Here is a 10,050-nt window from a genome sequence, read left to right as displayed (position 1 = left end):
TTGCTGGCTGCCCCAGCACTCAGCGGCTGGCTGATGTATGAGCAGCATCGTGTGTTGGGAAAGTGCTCCTCTGTGCTCCAAGGGTCTAGCACCCCTCACTGCTTGTCCACCCAAAGCAGGGGTCCAGGTTTTGAATGGATATGGCAGGAGTGGCTATGTAACTTGCTGTTGGAACAGTAGGGGTGGGCTGACATCTGGCATGAGGCTACCAGTGAAACTCCCCTACCACATCATTCCCAAACCATCTTCCTCCATCCCAGCCTCAGTGCACGCAGCTCCCCATCTTATCTCTTAGCAGCAAAGTCTCTGATGCCTCTATAAGTCAGAGGGAAAGCCATTCGTGCTGGGAGAGCCTGTGAGCCATGGCTGAGCTCCTGGCAGCAGGGCAGGGCTTGTGCTCACTCACGACTCCCCACTCCTCCTTTTGCACCACGCATGCTCCTGCAGCCCTGCAGCAGCTGGGGTCCTCTCCTCCCAGGTCCCAGCCCCCAACACACTTCACAAAGAAAAGACTGCAAGAACAATAGCTCCTTTTTTTCCTTTTTTCTTTTGTACACAAATATATACAGGGTATTATACACATCTCTACACAGACAGTGCCACTCAGAACACATAGCTCTCTGTGGGCAGGGCCCCGACAGCCGCAGAGGCAGCCCCAGAGCATGGCCGTACCTACAGAGACCATAGTATCCCAGCCCACCTGCTAGACCAGGAGCAAGGGCAGTAGGTGGGTGTGAGAACAGGGAAGAAGGATCAACATTCCTCCCACCCCAGCCTGAGAGTGGACTGGGAACTCTCAGCTCACAGGCTCATTTCATTCCTGGCCGCTACCTGGAAGGGAGGGGCAACTCTCACCATGCACCTTCACAGCCATGTGTGCTCCAGCCCCAGCCGAGCCCTGGAAGCTGGGGTGGCCTGCCCTCCCCATGCACTGAAGACCCACATCTTTTCCTTCCACCCTTTTCTCCAGGCCTGGGATTCCTATAGAGGAGGTGTACAGGAAAGTCAGCTATGTCCTCCCTGGAGCAGGCCCCCACCTGCTCTTTGTGGGTCTGGCCCCCTTCCTCTAGTGGGAGGCACAGGGGAGAAAAGCCATAAGATGTGACCACTGTTCCCAGCAGCTGAGGTGGGCAGGGCTGACACTTCACTTGTTCTGGTCTGTTAAAGTGCTTGGAGCTCCAGGGCCAGCATGGGTGATGGAAAAGGTAAATGACTGTCCCCCCTTTCACCCAGCCCCAGAGGGCACAGCCCCAGGGAGCTGCTGCAGCACCCACAGATGACAGGCAAAGGGAGGGTGATAGTGTCCGCAATGAGCACCAAACAGGATGGTGGCAGGGTTTGAGGGAAATAAATATAGCTAAATAGCAGAGGGATTTATTATTTTCCTTTACATTTTACACAAGGGGAGGGGGGAAGCAATTGAGGGCAACTGATACTGACCAGAAGCCTCCTCACAAAGTGTCTTTAAACAGGGTCAGCCCTTCATCCATGTGCCAGAGGCTCCAGTCCACTTCTCCCACCCATCCAGTTCCCTGCCTGCCTCTGGGACACAGCTATCAACAGGGAGGGGGCAAGGGCAAGAGGTAGGAGAGGAACAACCCCCCTCTCAGGCTGGGTGATAGCAGGGGAGCCTACACCAGTCAGGGCAGGTGAACAAAGTCAGCATAGCCCCATGAGGCTTTTGTGCTCCTGAAGATGGTGGTCTTGGTTGGAGAGGGCTCCGAGGGGCTGCTCTCCCAGGGCTCCCTCTCTCTCTGACCACCTCAGCTGGGGGAAGACCCTGCAGTAGCTCAGGGAAGGAAGCCCATGGGGCCTCACTGCAACCAGGCAGTGCTCATCTTGCAGGGTGTTGAGGGCCTGTAGCCTGAGACCCTTTCTCCCCTCTCCCTAGCACCCAGGAGACCCCCACACAGCCCCCCACCCCCAAGCCTGACCCTGCTGTGCAGACACAGGGCAGCAAAAGGGGGGCTGCAGTACCACATGGGGGTCAGGTTGATTTGTTTGAAAGGGGAGTAAAATGTGCAAAGAAAAATGCCACTTTAAATGATGCTGCAAACCCCTGCCTGTGCCCCTGGGGGAGGAGGGAACAGGACCCTGGGGGAGAGGCTGCCTGTGCCTCCTCCTGCCCACATGAAATGCCCTCAGCACCCCTCACTCTGCGAGGGCCTGTCTAGCTCAGTGCCCCTTCCCCGGCATGATGCCACCCTTGACCATGAAGCCAGGCTGTCACCGTCACCACCCCTGTGGTGAGGGGGAAGCCTGTCACCACCCCTGGGCCTGGACCAGCTCCTGGGATGCTGCACCAACTGGATGCTGAAAGCGGTTGAGAAAGGGCACACGCAGGCACAGGGAGAAGGTGCAACAAAAACCAACCCCACCCTGGGTGGGGTTTCCAACAGACTGACCGAAGTTTTTCATTTATCATCTTCCTGTAAATCTAGTAAATTATTAGTGTTTCTCACCAGGAGGACAGGGGATAAAGTTGCCTGCTCAGAAGACCCCAAATGTTCCCCTTATGCCCCTTCCCACAAAGCACCCAGCTCTCCTCCTCCCTGCAGGTCCAGGGCAGCACCACGGAGGTTACGGTCCCCCCTCCTCCCCAGCCTCTGGGGTTCTGGGGTTCAGGGATGCGTTGAAGAAGGTAGCTAGTAAAGAGCATGCCTGCCGAGCAGCCGGGCTGGCGCAGGGGTGGAGGGGCAGGGAGATGGAGAGCTTGCAGCAGGGCCCCTGCCCTCACTGAAGGCAGCGGCCCTGGGGGCGGGAGGGCGAGGGCAGTAGCCAGCACCCTCGGGTGCCTCTTCCCAGGTCTCCGTGCGCACAGCCTGCCCTGCTCCTGGGCCTCCTTCCCCTCCCGCCCTTCGAGGTCCCTACTGGTGGATCTCATTCTCTATCAGGCTGTCCTCACACGACTGGAAATCTGTGTCATTCATGCCATCTGCATTGATGAGCTCCTCATCCTGCGATCCCTGCTCCTCCGACTCTGTTGCTTCGCCCTCCGGCGAGGAGTCCTGCAGCACTTGGGCGATGTACTTCTGTCAGGGCCAGGCATGGGGCAGCCAAGGGGTGGGGAGAGAGCAGAAACACATGTGAGTCTAGGGAACTTCTCCAGGAAGCAGAGCACAACACACTAAGCACCATGCATGAGGCTGAGCGTGGGGATATGCTGGGAGGGCAAGGAAGGGTCCAGACCCCATGGAATGTACCAGGAGAGGGGTAAGAGTGGGGTTTGGCCCTGAAACACTCGATGTGTTTCAAACCCCAGCATTCTGCAACAGGGCGCCTGGGCTGGGAAAGAATGTGGCTTCTCAGGCTCTTTGGAGCCCACGTGAACTGGAGGACTGCAGTGCCTTTTTTCCTAGTAGATGTGTCCTCTAAGGCTATGCCTGCCTCTTACAGGGATTCTCCTTTTGGCAAAATGTTGCTGCCCTTGGGTGTCTGGAGACTAGGAAGGACTAGACTAGATGTGCACATCCCAGCCCTGCTCTCCTGAGGAAGCAGGAGGCTCTGCTTTACCCCATCTCTGCAGCCCTATGTAGACCCCCACTACAAAAACCGTGTGGAAGGAAGCAGTTGGAGTGAGCCAGTGAGCCAAGGTGAAGTTCACAAAACCGACTCTGTGGTCTCAGAATGTTGGAAAGGGGAGAGAAGAGTCCCGAAAGCACTTCCATGGCCTTCAAGTGTCCACGGAGACCCCTTTGTGTTGGCGCTACGACAAGCCTGGTGGGTGACAGCCTCTGCTGGCGTGCAAGCGTGCAAAGATGCAGAATGAGAAGGGAGACTGACCCAGCTGGATTCACTGTCCCAGCCGAAAGAGAGGTGGAAAGTAAATGCACAGCATCTGAGGAGCAGTGGGAAAGAGGTGTGTGTGTGGGGGTTACACTTCATCACCCAGAGCAGGTGAGTGGCACAGTGCCCAACAGTTGCCTCCCACCCTCACTGGGAGGATCCAGGTGCTGACTCAGAAAAATGAGAAGTGAGGAGTGAGGTATTCAGACAGGGAGTTACCTCCCCCTTTCCAAACTCAGGTAAGGAGTGTGCCAGGGCACAGAGATGGGGACAGTGACTCACAGCTGATTTGGGAGCCGGCAGATTGGTGGCAGGTCTCCCATTCTGCCTGTTGTCCATGGCATCCACTTCTGTGTGGTCAATCTGGAGAGAAAAGGAGAAATTGAGACTGCCACGGCAACACACTTGCTGTCCCACCTCAGGAGCAGCATACAGGCAGCAGGGACAGCCTTGGGACTATCCCTTCTGTGAAGCCAGGGTTGACAGGCTCTGCTGAACAGCAGGCTGGGACCCCCCAGAGCCCCTGCTGCTTTGTGGTTGAGCTGTGCTACCAAGGAGAAGGGTCCTGCACCCACCATTCCGCCTCACCTTGTAGTTGTGAGCGCTGAGGTATTTGAAGTGCCCAAAGCAGACGTGACACAGGCAGATCACAATGGTGATCACGAGGACCACAAAGGTGAACATGGAAGTGGGGGCCAGGAATCCTGGGGCAAAGGAAAACCAAAGTGGCGGTGTCAAAAGGACTGTGACCGTGCTCCATGGCTAGAGGCTGCCAGGATCAGAGCCTGGCCAGGGAAGTGGCTCAGTAGTAGGCTAAGGGCTGGCATCCCAGCCCAGTGCTCACCTGTGCGCACGGTGGAGAAGAAGAGAAGCCAGAAGAGGCAGAGGATGGGGGCTGCCACTACCTGATTCACAGCCCCTGAATGGATCTTCTTGTCCAGCTTGGCAGGCAAGTAAGCATAATACAGGTTGTATCGGTCCACCAGGTGCTTAAGCAGCATGTACATGAGCCCTGGGAGAAGGGGAAGAAGATGAGTGGGGCATCAGCTGCTTTCCAAGGCTGAGAGGGAACATCTCCCCCACATCAGCCTTCTTGCCTCCCCTCCATCTCTGACACAGGGAGGAGGAGGGGTATCGCTTACCAAAAGGGACGATGATGGGGCAGGTGATGCTGTATGTCATGACTACAGTGAAGACACACATCATCCAGGCGTAAGCAGCCCCAAACTGGAACTCGTAGGCCTGGTGCTGCAGGAGGGAATGGAGACCCATCAGCAGGAGGACCCTGACAGCTGAGTGGGCATGTGCAACACACCCAGCTCTACACACAGCACTGGGTGAGCCCCACTGCAGCACTCCCCTCCCTGGGTGCAGGCCACAACCCATCCCCAGTCCCGCTACATACTCGTTTGACGTTCCTCCGCTCGGCCGCCGAGCGGGCCAGGCAGAGGCGTATCATGTACATGAGCAAACCAGGGATGCGCAGCAGGTCCATGGCATTCCCGATGAAGGCAGAGGCGATGACGTAGTTGACGAAGAAAGCCCCATTGTCTGGCAGGAACACACACCTGGGAAGATGCAGCAAGAGCAGGATGCAAGAGGTGCTCCCTCCTTGCAGGGCAGCATTTGGGAGCCCCCAGTACCTTTTGATGCCAACAAGAACCACCTCCCACTGTAAACAAAGTCTTTCTGCTCAACTCCACTTACTCAAATCGCACAGCAGCCTCAGCAAGGAATTTTTTGTCAAACAACCAGCGGAAAAATACATCCAAGCTGTGGGGGAAGAAGGCAAGAAGAAAAGATGAACCATCAGAAGCAGCGACAGACAGAAATGCACATGGCAAATATGTAGAAGCTGCTCTAGAAGAATCCAAAGCTCTGACCATAGACTGTTTTGTTCCCTGTTTGAGTGTCACCAGCCATTATGTAAACTGGACACTGGAAAAAGATAGAACAAAACAGTGCAACACTCAAAAAGGGATGTAAAGCTTCCCACTCATGTGTGTTCTTATCCCTTTACCCTGATCCTATCAATATTTTTCCTCTCTCCTCTATTTGGGCACAACATCCATGTAAGGAACAGGTGACTGACTTTACAGAAGAAACTGGTTAGGTACGAGGTACCCTCCAACAAGACTTTAAAAAAATCTCTTAGGAGAAACAAATCCCATTTTCCTCAATTCTGATTTTTTGATATGAAACCATCCAATCCTCTGGAAGTGGTGGAGTACAGAGCTCCACAGGCAACAGCAGGGGGATTGACTCCTCAGAAGGAAGCACTTTATGGTCAAAATGCAAACCTTCTGAGAGCATTCACCTGCCCAAGATGCAAGTTTACATGCAACAAGGCTTTTTAAATCTGTGTTGCAAACACATAGCCAGTGGGATGAGGGACTATTGTTCTGCCACTATCAGAGGGTTTGTCTAGTCTCAGGAGCTGCCTGACAGCACCACTGAGGGGTTGTATCTCAAATACGGAATTTAGATGGGCTGTAGACAATAATATCCTAGAATGGCTTGGGTTGGAAGGGTCTTAAAGATCTTAAAGATCCCTGATCCCACAATGTGTAAAGAATGAACTAGCACAGTTAAGAGTTCCCTGTCCCACAATCACTCCCTAGTTTTTTCTTCCTCACACAGTTCCCTTGGCCCCTGTTCAGCACTAGAGACCACACCAATGGCTGGCAGGTGATGCATCAGTGTTTCCCACAGGGCAATTCTATAAACTCTGCAGGAAGATTTGAGGCATACACCCAAACAGATGAGCACTGCTGTACCCACACTCTCCCACCCAGCTGAGCAGGGCAACCTACTCAAGTACTGGCTTAAAGGGGGAATTCACTAGTTTTGTGTAAAATTTGGATTGCACACTGAGCACAGAAGTGGAGAATGCCTCCTTCATCAGCAGACCTCGAGCAGACTTTTCACACGTACTCATCTACCAGGCCGACTTTTGCTGCATTATTTGTAACACCATGGCACATGTCAATGTGTCTGCAGATTGAGTCAATGAAGTCCTAGAGACTCAGTCACGTATGGTCTAGCCTGCTCTCCCTCAACCAAAATTAAAACACCGGTCTCCCAAGGAGATGGTGGCCAGGCCATCAGTGCAGTGAGGGAAGGATGTTGTATAAATAAGAGAACAATCAGGAGTGCACCTCAACCCTCCCTGTGCTCCACATCTCTACTTGCCTTCCTTTGCCACAACCCCTACCTGCTCAGGCCCAGCGACGGCAGCAGCAAGACCATGAAGATGAGGAAGGTGTAACACTTGTGCATGGTTGTCCTATTCTCTCCAGACCTGAGGGCAGAGAGGCTGTTAACCTTTCACTGTCACCCCACCAGCCACACAAGCTGTGCTCCCATGGCTTTTTCATCAGTAAGCACTTCCCAATACCTAACCTAAATCCCACCCTGTCTGTTACTAGTACATGAATACATCCCCTCTCCCTCCAGCATATTTGAAATCTGTTATCGAGTCTCCTTCCCCCTTGTCTCACAGGCTCTGCAATCACCTTCCTTGACCTGCAATCCCAGGAGCTGGCGATGCCCTCCCCACCAGTCTCTGCAACATAGACCACAAAACAAAGTTTACATTGCATGTCCTGTGGAGAATGTGCCTCACAAGCAGCACACTTCTAGTTCTCTGGACTTCAAATGCTTTCCCTGTGGCCAGAAGCCAGAGCAGCTAAAACGATTTTCCCTTGGAACAGCTACATCTTACACATGGTACAGGCACACCACCCCTGCCTGCTCACCTGAGCCAGGACTTCCCTCACTACTAGCATTTCACATAGTGACCAGCCCTAACTTCCCAAGCTTTCTTCTTCTTGTAGACCTATGTGAAGCTCTGCTCAGACAACCATGCTGCACAACAGCAGCTAAAGACTGGCAGAACAGCTGTCCACAGCAGTCCCCAGGTGCCCGAGAGGTGCATGCTTGGAGTGGAAGACAGAGGTTCAAGCAGTAGGATCCAGCCCGTAGCTTTATGTCAGTGAGAAGTGTCTAGCAGCCAGTCAGCTCACTGAGAAGGTAAGAACAGGTGCTGGCTGTCCTTACCTGGTCCAGTGTGCTTCAAAGAAGGCAGAGTAGTATACAATGGTGGGCAGAAGAGCAGAGAAGCACCACAGCAGCAGGGTGGGGAAGAACTGGGTGATGATTGGGTTCTGCAATAAGGCAGAGAAGAAATCACATGTTACATGGTGCAGCAGCTCTTGTGTCAGCAACAGGTACAGTTGCCTTTGCTGATGCCAAATCCCCAGCACTGCGACTGCCACCGCACCCTGTCCAGGTTCAGCACCTCCCTCATTGTCAGGCTGACCAGACCTGGGGATCAAGGACAATCTCTCTCCCTATCCCCAGCCTTGCAGGGGATGTTGTGCCTTGGGGTGGTTCCTGTGTTACCCACCCTGCACCTGTCTCCAAAGTCCTTACATTGAGGTACTCCACGGGCTTGGTGACATTGAACTTGTCCATAGTGGTGATGATGATAGCAGGGGTGGTGAGAAAGAAGAGGAGGATGAAGAGGACCACATTGATCACAAGGCAGCGGATCCACCATATAAAGCCCCGGATGGAGAGGTGTTCCCTGGGAGGGAGAAAGAGAGCATCAGGATGGCTGCACAGGGTAGAATACCAGGTGTAGGGCTTCACATGCACACCACAGCCCAGCCTGGTGAACAGCACTTGGGGTGCCAGCCCAAGGCTTTCCCCCTCCCAGTCAGATCAGACCTCTAGCTCAGCCAGGCTGGGCTTCAGCAAGAACAACTCACTCAGTTACCAGAGGAGCAGATGGAGAGGGAGAAAGGGAGGCTGCACCCCTTTCCCACTGGCAGGGCCACTGAGCCCTACAGAGCTGCTCACCAGTAGATGTTCTGTGGGTCAGGAGCATAACTGACAGTCCAGTTGGGGACATGAAGGGACTCACTGCAGGAGGAGGCTCTGGGCTCCCCACGGCACGCACAGCCCTGGCACTTACAAGCATTGAAATCTTTGAGGATTCTGGACAAGAGAAAGAGGGACATGCTGACACAAAAGGCTGGCAGGCACAAGCCAAGAGGATGCCTTAGTGCTGCCATTCTTCTGATTTAAGGCAAGGGCTGGGACAAATCACCTTCTTGGGGAGGACAGGACCATTTACACTCACATGGCTGTGATGGTCTCATTGTGGAAGGTGACAAAGGCCATCCCCAGAGGCTTTTCATTAACCTTCTCCTTCTCTCGCTTGTAGTCATCTTTGAGCTTCTCCTCCAGCTTGGTATAATACTCAATGGCCTCCACCTGAGCAGGAGGACAGAGGTCAGAGGAGAGATGATCTGGGGACCCAAGCCACAGGACACTCAACTGCTGCCCAACACCTCCAGCTCTTCCCTACCTCCTCACAGCCCCTGATGACACAGCAGCACAGGTGGCCACAGGGCTTGGGGTTGATCATGGATGGGGTGTTGTCCTTGCTCTGCAGGTTGGTGAAGTAGACTCGCCCACGCTCAGCTTTCTTCCTGAAACATGAGAGCGGAAGAGAAGGAAGAAAGGAAAGAAAGAGGGTGACTTGAGGGGGGCACCAGCAACATCAGCCCACTCTGCCTTTTCTCCCAAAATAGAGGTTACCTCTCTGCATCGAGGAACATCAGCCGGGCAACATCATAGCAGGGACGGGCCTCCAGGACAGTGCAGTTGGCATAGGCCTCCCTGTGGATGAGATGCATCAGTTCATTACAACTGGCACCAAAGGCTGTACCCCTCGAGCAAACTCCAAGTGTTCAGGACTTCTCTCTGGCCCTGGGAAGAGTGTCCTGGGCTGAGTACAGTGATGCATACCAAGAGTTTGCAGGGAAGCCTGCAGGCTCTGTCCCTTGTAGAGGACGCAAGATACAGGGCAAATGTTACATCCTTTAGGCTTTTGCACAAGAAGCCTTTCTGGACTTTTGCCCTCTAGCAGCAAGGAGCCTCTCTGACCCCACACTCCCTCTCTGTCTTCACAGACTTGTGGTCAGAAGGAGGCAGAAGAGTTCCCAAAGGGTACAAAGCATTTCTTTTCTACCTGTGGTGCTTCTAAACATGGTCCTGACAGTGAGATTCTGACAGAAGAGAAACTTAATTTTCTTGTTAAAGAGATATACTTTCTACAAGGACTGTGATCAGGGCAGCAGCACAACATCCCACAGTCACTGCTTGAGCACCTCCTGCCTGTATCTCATCTGCGAACTTAACTACATCTCAAGACATGCCCTGTCCGTTGCTTACCACACCGACCCCTATGGCACT

At 53.8% G+C, this 10,050-nt stretch overlaps 1 protein-coding gene across 3 annotated transcripts in view; it reads right to left on the bottom strand.

Annotated features, from left to right (window-relative positions):
• Positions 1 to 528: 528 nt before the first annotated feature.
• Positions 529 to 10,050, bottom strand: part of TMEM63B (transmembrane protein 63B) — a 48,454-nt gene continuing 38,932 nt past the window's right edge. For all 3 annotated transcript variants that reach the window (XM_032102698.1, XM_032102697.1, XM_032102699.1), the window contains 14 exons: positions 9,394 to 9,474; positions 9,161 to 9,284; positions 8,933 to 9,066; positions 8,650 to 8,787; positions 8,221 to 8,374; positions 7,846 to 7,952; positions 7,001 to 7,087; positions 5,494 to 5,559; positions 5,192 to 5,354; positions 4,929 to 5,034; positions 4,631 to 4,798; positions 4,375 to 4,490; positions 4,069 to 4,149; positions 529 to 3,032 (listed from right to left, as the gene is read on the bottom strand). In XM_032102698.1, the coding sequence (XP_031958589.1) occupies positions 2,868 to 3,032; positions 4,069 to 4,149; positions 4,375 to 4,490; positions 4,631 to 4,798; positions 4,929 to 5,034; positions 5,192 to 5,354; positions 5,494 to 5,559; positions 7,001 to 7,087; positions 7,846 to 7,952; positions 8,221 to 8,374; positions 8,650 to 8,787; positions 8,933 to 9,066; positions 9,161 to 9,284; positions 9,394 to 9,474 (1,690 nt within the window). In that variant the 3' untranslated portion in view covers positions 529 to 2,867. The remainder of the gene's footprint in view (positions 3,033 to 4,068; positions 4,150 to 4,374; positions 4,491 to 4,630; positions 4,799 to 4,928; positions 5,035 to 5,191; positions 5,355 to 5,493; positions 5,560 to 7,000; positions 7,088 to 7,845; positions 7,953 to 8,220; positions 8,375 to 8,649; positions 8,788 to 8,932; positions 9,067 to 9,160; positions 9,285 to 9,393; positions 9,475 to 10,050) is intronic.

The sequence above is a fragment of the Corvus moneduloides genome, chromosome 3 (assembly GCF_009650955.1).
Source record: "Corvus moneduloides isolate bCorMon1 chromosome 3, bCorMon1.pri, whole genome shotgun sequence".
Classification (NCBI taxonomy): domain Eukaryota; kingdom Metazoa; phylum Chordata; class Aves; order Passeriformes; family Corvidae; genus Corvus; species Corvus moneduloides.
The sequence above is the reverse complement of the archived record's forward strand: the minus strand, read 5'-3'. Positions and strand labels throughout refer to the sequence as shown.